An 18,200-nucleotide genomic window follows, 5' to 3' on the forward strand; every position below is an offset into this window, starting at 1 on the left:
ATCTACAGACTTGCCATGCACCTGACCAGCACTGCTCTGGTTTATAGGTTCTAGGCAAAGAGCCTTTGTTGCAGGAATGTAATTTAATCCACTATCGAGCTGATGAAAATTTTAGTTTCTTTCAAAATACACTTAATTAAGTAAAATTTAGATACCTGTTAGGAAGTAAAATATGAGTGACATTAATGATGGCTAATCAAAGAAAACAATGGGATCTTTTATAACTTGGAACCTTTCTTGATGGAGCTCAATTGTACAGACTGGGAGTAGACTGCCCTCTGGGATTAGCTTCAAAAAGTTAATTTGAAAGGGTTAAGACCAGTTCAAACTAATTAGTATCAGAGATATATTTCCTGATCAAAACACTATAGTAACCTATTGGAAATGTCAAATTAGCAAGGATTTTTTCATCTCTTGTCAGTGAAACTAGGATACATATTGCCTTGGAATATCTACCTGTCACTATGCCTGTCTGCCTGTCTGTCTATCAGGGAGGGAGGAGAAAAGCAGGGAGGGCAAGAATAAAATTTCATCCTGAATGTTATTTTTCTATTAAAAATTTAAACGTAAAATAAATCCAGTCGATCGTTTAATCTTTTGTTCACTTTTTTTTTTCCCCACATAGTAAAACCATGGACCATTTGAGGCCTAGGAATAAATGAATACACACACATATGGACATACATGCACACACGCAAATATATAGATAGTATTATATTTATGGCTCTTTTTTTCCTCCCCTTTACCCTTTAGTATCTCTTCCTTTTCATTTCATTCAGACCGCACTGGTATAATGTTTTCAAAATAATAGGCACCCAGTAACTACATTTTACAAAATAAACATGTTAGTATTAACTACTTACATCACGACAAAACATTTTGAAAGTGACAAAATGATTTTGTGAAGAGCCGGAAGTAATCCCTTCTCAAAATCTTTTATTCCAGAAAAATTCCCAGATGTGTTAGAAAATTAGGAAACCTGAATTATTAATATCAAAGTATAGTACTTTAAAGTAATTACACTTGAAATGCAGATAGCAGTATTTTGGAAGTGGATATTTTTCATCAAATAAATCATCATGAGAACTGAAAAAGTTCTGAGTTAAGGAATAATCAGTATATGGAATGGGCACAACCTAGAAGCATGTGGTTTAGATCTCTCAATTTCACTGGAGCCATGATGAACATTTTTTTCCCCTCATTTTTCCACATTGTCAGCATTATGGCTATTTAATAGATATTTAATATGATATTTAAGTCATATTTAATATGATAACAGCTGCCATTTATGGAGCATTTGCTTTGTGCCAAGTACTGTAATGAGCACCTTTAAAAACATGCTATCGTATTTAATTTTTATAACAATGCTGTAAATTAGGAAACTAAGTCTTGGTAAGGTTAACAGTCGCCTCTATATAGTCATACAGCTTATAAGTGGAGAAATGGATTTGCATCCATGTCTTAATGCAAAGCTTCTATAAGCGCTTCTGTATATACACATATGTGTATACATATACACACATGGCATTGGAATATATATTCTGAGAGAAATATTAAGATGTTATTATGTAACATGTCCTATTATAAACTCTTTAATCAGCAGTGAACCTGTTCTTGCACTTAGTATATGTTCATTACTGTTAGGAGATGGAATTTTACCACTAGGAAAAAAATACATTGATGCTTTATTTCTTTCTTGTCTTTAGATTTTATAAGACTTAGCTATTCCCCATATGGAGACTTGGCTTAATAACTACGGTAGAAAGTTTCCAAGAAGCTCCTGAGATTGTATCTTTAGGACTAATAGAGTGATTCCCACACCTGAGACTGAGTGGGGCTTGGCTCTATGACCTTAGTTTGGCTGGCTTGAAGAGCAGGTACCATCCATAGCATTTGTTTATGAAAATAAAGTAGGTTAAAAAAAAAATCAAAATCTCATGCCATATTTCAGGACAATGAACCAATTAATGTTAATAAGTTTCAAAAGGTTCCAAACGAAAATATGTACTACCTGGAAAAAAAAAATCTACACATCCAAATTTTAAGAAAATTACTTAGAGATAAGACTATGTTGATTTTTAGACATTTTATTGGATTTAACTGAAAGAGATAGCATTTATGAACAGGGTCTCTCTGGCCCTGTGCTAAGGAATTGTGCAAGTGGAATTGTGAGGAGAGAGTTTCATAGTAACATAGAACATTAAAAAGCCACAATCAGTTCTCTAAGAATTGTTCATTGAGACAATTGATCAGTAGCCATATTGGACGCTTGTTACTCAGGTCAGGATGTAGTATCTATTCATCATAGGTAATAAATTGGGATATATACATCTTCCAATGGAGAATACCACTTTTATTCCCCTTTTCCTAACCTTTTATCAGAGGAAGAAAAATCAAAACTCGATATAGTGAAGTTTCATTGTATGACATTTGATCTCGCCTCTTTTACCAGCAGCAAGACCATATTCTTAGAAAGGGATGTTCGTGTCTGAAGCCTAATGCTTTGAGAAGGAAGCAATACCTAGGATGCAAGGGCCTGTCTTACACGTGCAGAGGCACAAGCAAAGTGGGATGGACCAGGCTAGCACTGTGTGGGTTTGACATCCTAACCTTACAGTTTCTGAGGTGAGTGGTGAGGCAGAGGGAGGAAGAAATTATTGCCTTAGTTCCGAGAGATGAAGCAGGAGAGGGAGGCGGTTATAAGGACAAGTCCTCACATAAATCTATGTCAAAATGTAAAATAATTGTTTACACTTGGAACACAGGCTGGGGATGAGATATATAAGGGTACCTATACAAAGTGCCTACAGTAAACATTTCAAAATAAGAAATGTAATAGTGCTTACCTTTTGGATGTCTCGTGCTGTTTCTGAAAAATAAAAGTTTTTTTTTTTTTAAGTTTGATGATTAAAAATGTATCTCACATAGGTAAAATTTTGTATTTTACAGAACTTTTAAATTTATTGTTCATAATTGAAGCTCAAGAAGCTTCTGGGCTCTTTGGACCTAATTTTTAGAAAACGACTCTCAGTTATCCTACTTATATGTCCCATACTATTCATAAAACAGCCTAAATGCATCTGACTGAAGCATACTCCTTAATTCCTGAGAGCAACAAACCCATTCATGTTAATAAGTTTCAAAAGCTTCCCCTCAAAATATGTATTATCTGACAAAAAATTCACATGCCCTAAGCCACGAAAATCACTTAAATATAAGACTATGATTCTGTTACATTCTAAACATTTACTTGGCCATAACTGAAAGATACAGCATTTGTCAATGGGGTCACCTTGGCGCTGTGCTAAAGGGGTGGTACACCTGGAGTAGTGGGGAGAGATTCACAGAGCCACACCCTCACAGATACCTTGATCATGTGTGTGTCTCATTTTAAAAAAATTGTTTAATGACAGAGCATATAAAGTAAAAATCCTGCCCTAGATTTTGGGTGAGTACTTCTACACGGACGTGTACATTGTAAAATTTGTAAAAGTGAAAAAATGAAATTATTGGGTCCCTGGGCAGATGCACATTTTAAATGTAAATGGACATCACCAAATTTTGCTTCAAAAAGGTTGCAGACATTTACACACCAATAGTTCCAGAGTGCTTGTTTTTCTATATCTTTTGGCCAAGCCAGCAGCTCCCCTCCCCCAATGCCAATCTCATTTAAATGTATGATTTTTCTGATTACTAATATTGGTGATCATTTACAAATTTTACTGGCAGATTGTGTTTCATTTACGAAACTGTCCAGTTATAGTCTCTGCCTTTTAAAAAAGAGTCCTTTGTCTCTACTTTTTGATGTATAGGAGTTCTTTACATAATAAAGATATTAATTTTTTATGCCTGTTATCTATATTGTGAACATTTTTATGTCATTCGGCTTTACATTTTATAACGGGGCACTATTACTTATAGAAGTTAATCAAATCTGTCAATCTGTTATCATCTGGTGTTTATTTTTTAAGGTATGGTTTGATTTAGTGGATATCGATAAGAATGAAAAAAGATTTTTAGGACTTACCACCGGTCTTCAAAATTTTATGTGATCTTGAGGAAGGTTCTAGGAGGAAAAATAAGGCCAGTATCATTTGCACCAAATAAAGTTTTTTTTATTTTATAAATGAACATTAGTTTACAAGCAAATTAATTGAGCTCTAGAAAATCTCTATCAAATTTACCTAGATCCCCATTGCTTAGAGACACTTAGCCGCAGGACAGTCACCTTAGTGAAATTGTAAGATAAACATTCAGCCGTGCATCAGGAGTCACATAACAGAACACCAACCCTATCAACCAGGAGAGCAATTTCCTTAGCTCCTATAGAAGAATTTCCAATAAGCTGGTAAGTTCAATTCTATATTCTCATGCTGGACCCCTGGCCCAAGCCTTAGACCTCAAATGCCAACTGCCAATCTGACGTTTCCCCGACATGCCCACAGACCTAGCAAACCCAACATGTCCCGGTCTCAGCTCACCTGTCTCCCTGCACCTCTGCTTCTTCATCTGTACCTCTTATCTTGGTTGTCACTGACATGACCCTGCCAAGTTATCGGTCAGGGGATCATTCTGAACTCCTGTTTTCGTCCATCACAGCCTTATGGAATCCCAGCCACCGCTGTCTCAATCCGGCCTTCACCATCTCTCACCCCGACAGGACGGTTTCCCTGCCTACTTCATTTTCCACATTGAGCCTGAACTTTCTTTTTAAAAGGCAAATATCTCTTTGCTTAAATCCTTCCACAGCTTACAGGATCAAGTTCAAACCCTCTGTGTGGCTTACTCGCCTTCCATGATCGGGCCCCTCCCTCTCTGTATCTCCAGCCACATCTATCTCCATTTCACCTTCCCAGTTCCTCCACCCCGACCCCCAGCTCCACCGCACGTTCCAGCCAAGCAGAATAACTGGCAATAGGTGTCCTGTCTAAGGGATGCTGGCTCAAGTCCCAGGACCTCAGCATGTGCTGTTTCCACCCCATCTGCCTCTTCAGCCTCCAGATGACATCTGGGGTACCTCTGCTCCGTGAAGCCTTCTCTCTCCTTTGTCTTTCCACGTTTCTCCATTCGGCTCTATGACAGCTCCATCGCATGGATGGTATTCAGTCACTTTTTTTTTTGACTCTCCCACCAGACTATGAATTCCTTGCAAGTAGGAATCACATGTATTATTTATTCTTGCATTCCCGGTCCTTGGCACAGTATAGGGGATTAGGCAGATACTCAATAAATACTAATTCAAATGAAAAAAAATATCTGAGGGCTAAGAGAATACTACATGAAGTCTGTTTCAGCAACTATATGTTAAAATTTTAGGTATGAATAATCTTTTCTATGTGTTATTTACAGCAGCGGTCCCCGACCATTTTTGGCACCAGGGAGCGGTGCTCCTATGAGAATCTAATGCCTGATGCTCTGAGGTGGAGCTGAGGCAGTGATGCTAGTGCCGGGGAGTGGCTACAAATACAGATGAAGCTTCAGTCACCTGCCACTCACTTCCTGCTGTATACCCCGGTTCCTAACAGTACTGGTCGATGGCCAGGGGATTAGGGACCTCTGATTTATAGGATACTATTTTTCACTAGCGATAGTAAACGGGATGTAAGCACCTGTGTGCCATTGGTAAGACACTATGCAAAGCAGAGTTACTGGGTCAATGTGTGTTATATCCACCGGAAAATGGAGAGTTAAGCAGAAAAGAGTTTTAGAACAAAAGCACGAGAGCCCCCTCTTCACGCAGCCTCAAATAGTATTCAAATTGGCCGTGAGCTCCAAAACCAGAAATAAAATGGCTTTTTGTCAGACCGAAAGGGACTTTCAGTACTAGTCCCCCATCCTTACTAAATTGTGATTACAACATCCTACGTACCAGATTTTCTTCTCAGCCGATAAGGAGCAGAACCATCTTTAGAACTGCAAAGTGCTTTCGTCTCTCCCTCGGGACTGTAACAGAAGCCTGGATAATCTGTAAAGAGAACCACCGCATTTATTTGTAAGAATGAGGCATTTGGCGACTTTTCAGAATATGGGTACGACATGCGTATACTTTCTTGCCTGACGTGGTATCTCCTTCTGCAATTGGTGCTGAATATGTATCTCAGGACTGTTTACATTGGGACTTCTTATAGGAGCGTGTTAGAAAGTTAAGAGCATCCCCCCCACCCGCCACCTCATTCTTTCCCTCCCTCTTCTCTCTCTTTCTCTCCTGCCCCTCAGAAACATTTGCGAACTCTAGACCCACAGAGGTCAAAAAATACCATTAAAATAAAACTCTCTTCAGCTGACCTTGTTACCAGAGCCTCTGACAGACGATGTTGATGTGCCACAACAGACGCCCTGTCAAGGTAAAAGCATCTGGAGAATTCCCTGACGCATCTGTGCCCAGCACGATGGTGGAGGGTGTGGAGCCTTTCCTGTCCCTAGGGGTGCTGTCCCCAGTGCAGTGACTCTTACTATAAGTCTAGACATTGCTCCTGTGAACATTTGATGGATGCTTTAGGTTCTATTACCAGAAAAGGGATTTTCATGTAATTTCGCAGTTTATATCTTTCTACCCCATCTGAGGGGTACACAGATTTTGGGTGAAGAACACCTGGTCCAATCTGAAAGCACCGCAGCATGTACAGTGCTTACCTGCACGCCGAAGCCTGAGGGTAATGATTTTAGGACAGAATTGTAAACCGATGTTCTTCACATTGGGATTGAGACTCTCTGAGGGTGTCTAAAGTTCGAGAGAGTTCTGAGGGTTGTAAAGACCACGTATGCTTCTCCAATGTCAGTGGCAAAGGAATAGAAATGAGGTCATTTGGTACAATGGACTGGCCCACTCCGTTCACACTCAGCCAAGACCAAAGTCAGGGGAGGGCAAACGACGTTCCTTTCCTAGGCGGGGCTGCTCTGGCCTATATCCTGGGTCTGGAAGACAGACACGTGGCACTAATTGGTGGCTTGAAATTATTCTGTGCACCATAAAATCTTAATGGTGTCCAAGAGCTAGCCCGAAGCCTGGGAAGAGGTAAATCGTTTTATTGAATGGAGCTTGTCACAATGAGAGTCGACCTCTCCAGAGCTTGTCTTTCTTCATCTTTCTTCCTAATTCTCACATGCCCACCCATGCAGGATCTTGTCTTCTCTTTAGAGTTTTTTTTTAATAAACAAATAAAAACAAACAAACTGAGGGATTTCCACTGAGTAAAGTGTGGGGATTTCGAGACCGCGGGGCAGTGAGCCCCAGCCTAGCATCCCAGTGGGACAGGCAGCATCATCCCTCAGGATCTGCTGGACATGAAAGGGGGACTCTCAGCCACCGGAGTGGGGGCTGTGTGTGTGTGTGGGGGGGAATGCCATTTTCCTGCTTCAGGAATGTTTCTTTTTTGCTTTTGGAGCATTAACAGCCAGCATGTTGGAGGGTAGGTTAACCAGTGTTTGCTCTTGGGGAAAGATTTTTCAAAAGTAAGTTACTTTGAAAGTTTTAAGTAAAAGTTCCAGACCTGGTTGTCAGTCTTTAAAGTCGTTGTTCCTCTTTTTATTACACTTAATCCGAGAAGTAACACAGGTGTGATAAGTGCTGCTGAACAAGGTCTTACTTTATAGGAAAGACCTCACTTATAGATATTCTCTGCCTGTTTGTAGAAGCCTAGAAACACAATCACACATGTGGGGCAGCTTTTAATTTTTAAACCTGTGCTACATCAGGACAACCGATATCTATCTAGTTAGAATGATTCTTGCTGATAATCAACACAGCTTTTCCGTCTATAAGTGAGGTGGGAAATGCACTGGAGGACCTTAATTGGTGGTGGTAGAGGTGGGGGTAAGAGTTGACCCTGGAAACATATCTTATATTGCTAGTCGATACAGAGACCTAGATGAGCGGCCAGCCATCAGGTGATTCACAGATAAAGCAGGAGAAATCAATGTAGGAACAAATGTTTCAGGACGGGATGATACTGTTTGCTGACTCTATTCATTAAAACAGTGAATAGTGAATAGAGAGCTGCTACCTTCTCACGACTGGCATTTTTATAAACATGAAGATAGAAAATATGATACATACAAGCAGACAATGAAATTCCAACTTGTGTTAAGAAAACTTACGAATGGCATCCATTTCGAGTATTGCTTGCTTGGCCTGGAAGAAAAAAAGTGTAGCTATAAGTACAATTACTGTTTTTTGTTTGTTCTGCTTTATACTACCAATCCTAACATGGGTCTTACTCTACCCGAATAAGTGGTTTTTAAAAAGCTTTAAACAAACTCAGTACTTCTTTTAGGCATTAACACCTAGTTCAAGGGATTCAAATAGATGAGCGCCCTCATGCGGGGAGTAGATGTGCATAATGGAAGCCTACACCCCCACGTGGAAAGAAGGGAGGGAGCGAAAGGGTGGGGGGGAGACAAAGGGAAAGCGGAAAGCGGAGGAGGAAGGGAGAAAGAAAGGGAGAAAGAGAGAGAAGGTGGGGGAGGGAAGATGAGAGTGAGAGAGAAAGAAACTTTCCTTAAAGATTCCAAAACCTGGCTAACCGTTAGCATCTGTTGGTCACCTTATGAAATGCGGCTTCCCGATTCCCAACTCTGACCTACTGAACGAAAAGCTCGAGGGACAGGGCCCAGGGTTTACACGGCCGGCCCTCCCCGCATCATTAAGGCCTTCTAACTATTTTGAGTTGATTGCAAAAAAAGGTTGCCTGTTTTCCTCTCCTGCTCCTTGGAGCACCCCTGCACCTACCATCTTTTTGTGTGCCCTAGAATCTCCCAGAGGGGGAGAAAGAGCTGCGGCGTGGGGGAAGGGCTCTGAAGGATGAGGTTAGGGATTCGGCTCTGGCACTAATTCAGGTGGGTGCTCTCACATCCCTTACTCCCTTAGCCCTAAGATGACAGGATGGGATCCACCTTCAAGAGTTGCTACTAGGACTAAATGACAGGCACTCAACTGGGAGTTAGTTACCGCCCACGCCCCAAAGGGTTGGGTCTGATGACCTTGACTCTTGCTTCCTGCCTACACTGACTTCTTCTCACCTCAAATTCAACCTTCTGAAGGTTAATGCTCTGAGTCTTTTAGAAATTGTTATTGTTGCCACATGTTATTAATGTTTAGGGGAATATAAAACAAAATAAGTTAATTGCCCTAACAAGAATCGTTTTACCTGAGGATTCAAAAAAGAAAATAGTTTAGGTAGCCTTTCTTGCTCCTTTCATACGATTTTCATTTTTCAAGGGTAGTATAACTGAACCTACAAACATTATGCTAAAAATAACTTTAAAAATTAATTTATTTGTATTTCTTGCCACAATTTGTGCTATCACAGTAAAAAGACATTTAGGCTAAGTGGCGATGATATTTAGTTTAAAAAGGTGAGGCGTAAAAGAAAAGTCTTGATGAAGTCGCCCTAATTTTGAGAAAACAAATGCTTGGAATTTTATAACAGTGATAGTTTTATCAGACATTCGGACTTCAAGATTCCTAGTTGGAATTAATTTCAAACACAAGCAGTTCAATTTCTGTGAAGTGTATTTACAGAACCCTGCGAATATGTAAAATGCAAAAGTCTCTACCTTTACCTTCATTCTCAGTTAATCTGGATGAGAGTTAGGTGCTGCACCATGTCTATGAACAAGTAATCAGGCTATATGAGGAGGCCACCAAGAACTTTTCTGGTATCGATAAACTTGACTTCAACAACTCAGTATTTTTGTCCCCCCACCCCAACCCCCCTTAACATTTAATTTCAAAAAGTACAATTTTCACATTTTCCACTAGGAGTCAGTCAGGGACCATGATTGAATTAGAGGACTGGCAGGAAGTTGGGAGAAGCTACACTTGATGAATTTCCAACAGCTGTTAACATTATTAGGCCAGTGATACATTTTTTGATGTTTAAAAAACTCCCCATCATGAATTTCTTTTAAATGATAAGAAAAAATAGATTTTGGAAGCTTTAATAAAAAAAATTAAGAAATAATCAAGGAACGAAGTGAAAAGTTCGACTTAACAATCTTGCTGATATAAAAGATAAAATTCTTATAACATCATAGTGGATAAAGTATATGAAATAAGTGTGTTTTCATTGCCCCTGGGAACAATGTGATTAAGACTTGCTCTTTGGAGCCAGACAGATGTGGGTTTGAATCTAGGCTCGGTCACGTTCTAGCTGTATAAACTTGGGCAATTTACTTAAAGTCTTTGAGCCTCCATTTTTATTTCTCTAGAATGGGGAGAATAAGGCTTTTGGCAGAAGGTGTTTTGCGTCGGGTAAAATGAGATTATAAAGTTCTTAGCATGGTGTATGTGCGCTCAAGAAGGTGTAGCCGAAAAAAAATGTTTAAATTCTAAAAGTATCAGGAAGTTAGGTTAAAAAGTACAATTCTATTGTGATATATTAACCATTCTAACACATAAAGGGAAAACTGTCTGGAATCCACACACCTAGTATGGGAGAAAGAGAACAGGTATGTATGTAAACTAGTCTTGTTTTGTAATGGCCTATAATTGCCTTTTGGAATCCCTCTGGTAATTTTGATTTTCCAGTAGACAGGTAAACAATAGGTGAGGCATATCAAAGACGCTTTGCCTTTGCTCAGAAGGGCATTCCAAGGCACAGGGCCAGCAACTAAAGGACTAACAATGAAGAAAATGCTCACCTCTCTGCGTGAGCTACCTGAAGCCTCTCTCATGAAAACGCCCTGATGAAATGAGACTCCTACTTCAGTCAAAGCACACACCTGTGCACATTCATTTCCTGGGTACAGAATCACGGCTGACAGCCCCTGAGAACGTGCTCCAGATGCTTTTCGAGATATACAAAGAGCAAAAGAGACTCTCCTTTCTCAGAAGTCTCAGCTCTCTTGATTTTCCACCCGCTTCTACTCTCATGAGCATCATCCCCTTCTCTGCCCCACATCGCTCCTCCAGCACTGGCGTGGACCATTTCGCCATCTGTGTGGATAATGCCTTCTCACCCGCACCTTAATTAGCTCCTTGTCGCTTTATCTCTGACAACATTGTCCTCTGCTCTAGAACAGCAACACACAACCATAGCCACCCCCAGAACTTTGTCGGTCACCCAGACCTGCTCTACCTCTGAGGCAGAGCTCAAAGGTCCCTCCTTCAACTACAGATTTCTGTATTTCCCTGTCCCCACCTTTAACTCCTGCTGAACCAGTTTTCTGACCTCACAAGGGCTCCAATCCTTCAACCCATGCCTATTTTCCCAGTTGGTTTCACTCTCCACTCAGCCCGGAAATCCTGCTCAATCACAGCCATACGGGCTGAGGAGCACCCCACCCTCCCTATCCCTGTTAAGCGCCCCACTCTCAGCTCTGCCCACCCCCACCCCTGGGGAACCCACGTGGGCTGTGGTTCCTCAACACTAGCTTCTGAGTTGCCGAGCAGATTCTAAGATAACTTCATCACATCGATTCATGGTGGCCAGCCTCAGTAGGGTCTGGGATGCCTTTCATGGGATCCTGTGGTCATCCCCAGTGACTCTCTGGTCCATGCTCTTTAGCAGGTGTTCTGAACCTTTCCATTTTCCCTCAGGCACCCAAACCCATCTGTGCTTCGCTTCACTCACTCACTAGATGACATTACCACTGACTGCAACGAAATCAAACCCTTCATCTTCCCTCAAATCCACCTCAACGTTTCTCTATTCTCTCCGATCTTTCTTCTCTCTTGGCTCAGGGAAGGTGTTTGACCCTTTCCGAAACCAACCCCTAGACCTGTGCTTTTGATCTCATCCTGCCACCTCCCCAGGGTCGAATTCCAAGGAGCAGCCCTCCTCTTCCCTGTACTGTCTCCTGCTTCCCTGTCTCGACCCCTCGGCCTAGCTGTGTCCATGGCTTTCTTCCCCTAGTCAAAGCATCTTGCTTTGCTCTTACCTCTGCTCAAACTACGACCTTTTGTCTTTTTTTGAACTTTGCTTTAGAAAAGTCTACGCTCAGTCCGTTCCTATTTCTCCCTTTCTCTTCAACCCACTGCAATCTCTCCCTTACCTTAGAAGGCAAATCTAATATCTGCTTTTCTGTTTGAATCTGTTTTGACAGCTCTGCAGCATCTGAGGCTGTTACTCCACTTCCTCTCTTTGAGATGCTTTCCTTCCTTTGTTACTATACTTTTTCCCTCCTGTTTTCCTCATACAAAACTGCTACTCTTCCTTGGGTTGTTCTCCAGATCCCCCACCCCCTTGCAGATCACTTAGATATTGGGATTCCCAAGGGTTCTTTCCTTTACACGTTTTTATGGGCCCTCCTATAAAATCTCAGGACTTCAATCACTGTCTAGGTGAAGAAAGTCTCCAAATCCTCAGCTTCCAAGACCTGAATTTCCACCTGCAGCTGACCCGCCCCTGCACATGTGTCACGGCTGCTCCCTCCCGCTCCCATCCGACCGGTTCCTCCCCTTTGCAGCCTGTTTTGGAACTCACAGCATCGGCCTCTTGGCCCAACTCCTGACTCATCCTCGGCTTTTATTTCTCTCTCTCTTCATGCACTTCGTGGGCAAAATCCTGTTCCCTCTGCCTCTGCGATGGGTTTTGCGTGTGCTCCCTGGCAGTGTCCCTTATGTCTTTTCTGGACTACTGTGGTGGCTTGCTAATTCCTCTCCTGCCTCCAGTCTCACTCCTACAACTCATCTGTCACACCGTCCTCAAAGTTACACGCTCAGAACACGGGGGAGATGATGCCATATTCTTCTTCCAAAACCTTCAGTAGTGTCCCGCCACCAATACAATCCAGACTCCTTCGTGTGCGGGTTCAAAGCCCTCCACAGCCCAGCTGGCTGCCTTCCACTTCTCCAGCCTCACCTCCGACTCCATCTCCTGAGGCCTCGGCCTTTTCCATCGAGGCATCACTTTGTTTTATTCGTGCTGCCCCCTCAGCTTGGTTTCCCCTTTCCCCTACTTAATGAAACGATTCCTCATCCTTCAAGACTGAGGTAAAAGGCACTTCCTTCCTTTCTCTGTCCACTCCACTGTAATTGAACGCTTTATTCTTCCGCGGCGCTTGGCTTATACCTTTATTAGTTCATCGTGTTTAGCAAACGGTTCATTGTTTCTCTAGCTAGCTCCCTCGTCTGCAGGTCCCTCCTTGGCTGAGTCTGGGTCTTGTTCCCGTAGCCTTTCCACGGAACCCAAGCCAGCTTTATTCACTGTAGGGGCTCGGTACACCTTTAAATAATTCTCTTTACTTTGTACTAGTTCTCTAGAAATTTCCTTATAGTCTTTTACTTATTATTTCTTCTTCTAAGCCTCAAAAGAAAAAAAAACAACAATAATTAAAAAAAAACAAAAACAAAAAAACTCTCCCCAGAGTCTCCTTACATATATAGATGGCTGGTTTAGCCGATCCCTCTCGATTTTCTTTATTTTCCTTTATTTTATTTCAGAGGTCTCCCCGGGACCTAAATTCCTTTACGTTTTACTGTTTGTTGACCTCGTTGTCTCACCTTGGCTGGAATCTTGGCCGCGTGATTCTCCAGGATCAGTCTCTTCAGGTGCAGAACCCACAGGCGTTTGTCTTGCTGAGACTTCGCCTACCGGAAGGAGATTGGGACAGTCAGACGACTCCCACCTCCGCCACTCACAAGATTCAGACGCTCCTAGAACCCTCCGATAAGATGCAAACTACACCACGTGGCCAGAAAGCTCTGGAAAGGCTGCCTGGCACGCAGTTCTCATCCTCTGCATGAGTGAGCCTCGCGGGGAGCTACGGGCACTGCTGTTACCTGAACCGTGTGCTGCAGCTTGGGATTCTTGTAGTGGAAGACGCTGAAGCTGAGCGGCTCCTTGGGGATCACTTCCACGAGCATGAGGTTGCCACACTGTGGGGAAGAGCAGAAAGAGGAGAGGCACACTTGGAAGACAATGGAACGAACAGGCGAAGTCCTCGCCTGTGACCAATATGCAGACCTACCAGGATGTGAGCTTTGTAAGTAAACGTGTCGTCTCTCTTCTTTGTGATGAGAAGCAGCTTGTCAAAGAGGAAGAGGGTGCGCTCATTCTTGGCCCGCTGGATGCGGAAGGTTCCTTCAAGGACCAGTTCCCCATAGCTGGTCAGGTCTGGCCCCTTCCAGTTAGTGAGCAAACTCTGAATCTCCTGAAAAAGTGAAAGTCCCATGAGATTAAACAGGAGGTGGGAAGGCAAGGCAGCGAGGATAAGGTGGCCCATTTGTTCAGCCTCGAGAAAGGTGTCTAAATATCTTCGACTGGGTCTAATGGATCTGTGTGACATCTAACGGTGTCTAATGATCCATGACATTAACCTACATTTATGGGTGGTGTCACTTAAGGGTTAACAAATGAATCAAGTTGTTAGTTGATGAGGTGCCAATTCATTATTTCCATTCCTGAATAATCGCTCTCCAATGGCTGGCGGCAGCAGTTATGTCTTCCAAAAGAGGAGCTGATATCTGACCTTCTCAGACTGACATCTTCCCCTGACTTTCTCACCCCCTATTCTCTGGACAAAAACCTTTAGAGCTATTGACTTGGAAACCTTCTTCCAGAAACTAAATTCCACATCACATGTAAGTAAGTCAAACCCAAAGCCTATGGAAAATCGTACAAGAAACATCTTCTCAGAAATTTCTTGATATCGATCTCATTTGGGGAAAGGAGATGAACATTTGTTCACCACTATGTTTTGAATGGAACTTGATAAATACAAATTGATAACATGACTTTTCACTTTCTTTGGGATTTACTGTACATCCATATCAGTGCCTTTTTTAAAGGAAGCTTGTTTTATTACTTTGAAAAATGAAAATGTTCACAGACAGCATTTAACTAAGCAGCCCACAAGACAACAACACAAAACTTGTCTTGAAAGTAGAAATGCATAGAAATAGAGATAAGTGTGAGCGAGACCCGATTTAGCGGTGTCTTTAGAATGCCAAACATCTGACATTATGTCTGACATTATGTCCACAAAACATTTGAAAGATGAAGCATTAAACCTTTCCTTACGGCTGCAAAAAACAGACATGGCCTAGAAGACTACAGTGTCACCTTCCTTTGGTTTTGGATAGTTAATTGCATTACACTACACCTGGCTGCCTATTGATGAAATCAGGAGTTTCGCTGGGACTTATGGGCCGAATTATGTATCTTTTTTTCCTGAGCTGGGCATAGATGCTCTGCAGGTCACCCTGGGCTTTTAAGGCTCACTCCAGGGATACCCAGGAGTCTAGGACTTCCCCCTGGGCCCAAACGACCTTTTGTTTTTAAATAGTGCTCTTTTGAGGTACCTAGGACATGACAACTGGTTTAGCATCTATAAAAAATTTTCAGGGATTTAGGGCTTAAAATGTTGGTGCCGGAAGGGACCTCGGCAAAGCCATCATCTGTCTTATTTGAAAAATGAGGGATCTAGAAGGAAGTAGTGAGGTCTCGTCCCAAGTGGAGCTGCAAAGGACCTGGTTCCAGACTTAGCCGTCCTTTCTCTGAGCTCCATCACCACAGACACATGCATCATCTCATGAACCAGTGAGAGAGGGACGGAAGTTTAAACAGCTTAGAGAAAGTCGCTTTCAACAAGTATTACCTTTTTTTTGTAATTAACATGAGATAAGGTCTTAAGAGACTCAAATTTTTACCTTGGGCTATGAGCGAACTATTAGCTTAAAAGCGACCGCATGACTTTCTCTTCAACACCACATTCAACAATGATCGGTGTTATCGGGTGTCCTGATCTTTCTTTAGGGAGAGCTATGATGAAGACTGCAAAGGAAGTGCCATACTCGAGCAGCCTTAATATTTGATTTAGAAAAATGATGGCAAGTCAGTGCACCTGCAGCACCGCCGGGCGCCGTCACCATCTCGAGGGCTCACCTGCAACCGGACCGCGTGCTCGTGTTTCCGCTTCATGTCGTTGATGTGCCAGGCCACGCGCTGCATCGTGTCTATAGCATCGAGCACCACATCATAGCCTTCTGTGTCCTTGTCAAGGTGATTTTCTATTTCCTTAGAAAGAAAAAACCCAAAACTAGTTATTTTCATTTTTTCCCTCATAGAGTCAATGAAACAGATGGCACATCTATGATTAGTTCCTCATATTTTAGTTTTGATTATTTATTTATACATTATCCCTTAAGATTTTGAGATAATTTGCCAGAAATACCTGTTACAAAAATGGTAAGATAGGAATTAAAACGGGGGTAGGAAAAATAGAAGTAGATGAGAATTTCGTGACAGGGAGGATAAAACAAAACATGTATGCAGGCCATTAAGTCTCACAGAGATATTATAGTTATTATAATAGATATGACAGTTGATATTATAGTTGGAGTTTTCTGAGCTTCCTGGTGGTCAATGTGATATAGTTCTCACTCTTACACAAAGAAAACATAATTATTTTTCTCCCAGAGCAAGTAAAATGTCTTGTACAGGACTTAATACGTAACAGACTCAAAAATATAATGGACATTAGCTTTAAAAAATACTTCCACGACATGTTCACTTTCATGTAGTTATGGATTTAAAGCCCAAACGAAGTTCACTAAAGACAATGCTTCAGCATGTTGAGGAAGACTCCCTGGCACTTGGCACCAGAGTTCCACAGTCTCAGACAGCTGAGGAAAGTACACGATCTCTGTCCTAATTCTTTCCACTATATAAGACACGTGTCCCTAGAATCCTCAAGAGTGTAATAAGGACAGGGACCATTGCATAGTTCCTTTAATCCTTTATCTTCTCAGAAGGGCTCGCCAGAGAGCTGGGTGGTCAATAAATGCTTATTAAATTGAAGCGATATCTTCTTAAAACAAAAACAACAATAACCCTACATAAATGTATAAAACAGTAAGAAGATATAGTCAGAACATGTCCGTGACATTTATCATGCATGTTCATTAAGCTAAAGGATGGAGGTTTAATCTTATGGTATAACTCATGAAGATTAGCTCCATTATTTTACAATCATACTTCAAAAATCTTTGTTTACTTTTGCTGAGTATTCAAGTTTTCCGTCTAGCTGGAAACTGGAAAGGAATTTACATTTTGTATCCACACTCAGACTCAGCCATTAGAAAGGTCCTATGAAACTGCACCATCAAACTATCATCTCCCTGGTAAGCTGGAGATCAACAGCGAGTTAAAAAGCAACAATTCCTTCTTTTAATGTAAGAGGCAATCCTGTTCATTGACCAGCAGACTCAGGAGGACAGAGTGTACGCTTGTGGGGATCTCCATGGACGGCCACACAACTTTAAAGTGATGTGAATGACAAAGAAGGAACACTCTCAATAAACTATAAAAGCAAAAATACCTCAAAGGTAGCCAAAAGTTAGTTTTCAATTAATCTAACCTTTGTTCTCCCCTGTTTTCTTCATTATCAGCTGTTATAGACTGAATGTTTGCATCTCTCTCAAGATTCATATGTTGAAATCCTAACCCTTGATGTACTGGTCTCTGGGTGGTGATTTGGTCATCAGGGTGGAGCCCTTATGGGGTCAGCGCTCTTATAAAAGACATCCCAGAGAGCGCTCATGCATCTTTACTCCATGTGAGGAAACTAGATGTCAGCCGTCTGCAACCCAGCCGTCTGAAGGGGCTCTCACCAGAACTCAACCCTGCTGGCACCCTGATCTCAGGCTTTCGGTCTCCAAAAATGTGAGAAATAAATGTTTTTACTTAAGCCACCAAGTCTATGGTACTTTGTTCTAAAGCCAGACCTGACTAAGACATTAGCTCTTAATTTAGACAGTAAGGGTTGATTTCCTTATCGATTAATTTTTTGTAAGGCTCTTAGCTTGTTATAGTTGACATACTTTTATAACTGAGATCTTGGACTTTTCTTTTGATTGACAGATACCTTACTGTCTAGAAGGCCATGCTTAGAGCTTACTGGGACACACTAGTCTTCGATGCCATATCTGCAGAGTCCAGCAGAGATCTACCCTGAGACAGGTTTTACTTAGTTAAGAATTATTTGACATTGATTTAGCAAATTAATCTCACTAATCTAAGAGGTCATTAGTATCAATGTGACAATTAAAGTAATATCTCTGATGTGGCTTCACAGTATACAAGAGTCTCCAAAGATGAGCCAGCCACCCAGGCAAACAGGCAAAGCTGAGAAAATTCTGATACAGTCGAACCATTTAAGAGTTCTTAAATTTTTAAATGTGTGAACTGAGCAATCGTGGAATGCTTGTCCAAGATAGAAACCTGAAATCATTTTTAAAAAGATATATATAAATTGCA

General features: G+C 41.6%; 1 protein-coding gene across 9 annotated transcripts in view; it reads right to left on the reverse strand.

Annotated features, from left to right (window-relative positions):
- The window catches only part of PLEKHG1 (pleckstrin homology and RhoGEF domain containing G1), a 203,936-nt gene that overhangs the window by 12,641 nt on the left and 173,095 nt on the right, over nucleotides 1-18,200 (reverse strand). For all 9 annotated transcript variants that reach the window (XM_039851337.1, XM_039851334.1, XM_039851340.1 and 6 more), the window contains exons 7-14: nucleotides 15,828-15,959; nucleotides 13,912-14,094; nucleotides 13,724-13,819; nucleotides 13,445-13,531; nucleotides 8,098-8,131; nucleotides 5,870-5,965; nucleotides 4,028-4,066; nucleotides 2,847-2,869 (exon numbers count right to left, since the gene is read on the reverse strand). In XM_039851337.1, coding sequence (XP_039707271.1) covers nucleotides 2,847-2,869; nucleotides 4,028-4,066; nucleotides 5,870-5,965; nucleotides 8,098-8,131; nucleotides 13,445-13,531; nucleotides 13,724-13,819; nucleotides 13,912-14,094; nucleotides 15,828-15,959 — 690 coding nt within the window. The remainder of the gene's footprint in view (nucleotides 1-2,846; nucleotides 2,870-4,027; nucleotides 4,067-5,869; nucleotides 5,966-8,097; nucleotides 8,132-13,444; nucleotides 13,532-13,723; nucleotides 13,820-13,911; nucleotides 14,095-15,827; nucleotides 15,960-18,200) is intronic.

This window comes from Pteropus medius, unplaced genomic scaffold (assembly GCF_902729225.1).
Source record: "Pteropus medius unplaced genomic scaffold, Ma_sr-lr_union100, whole genome shotgun sequence".
Taxonomy (NCBI): Eukaryota; Metazoa; Chordata; class Mammalia; order Chiroptera; family Pteropodidae; genus Pteropus; species Pteropus medius.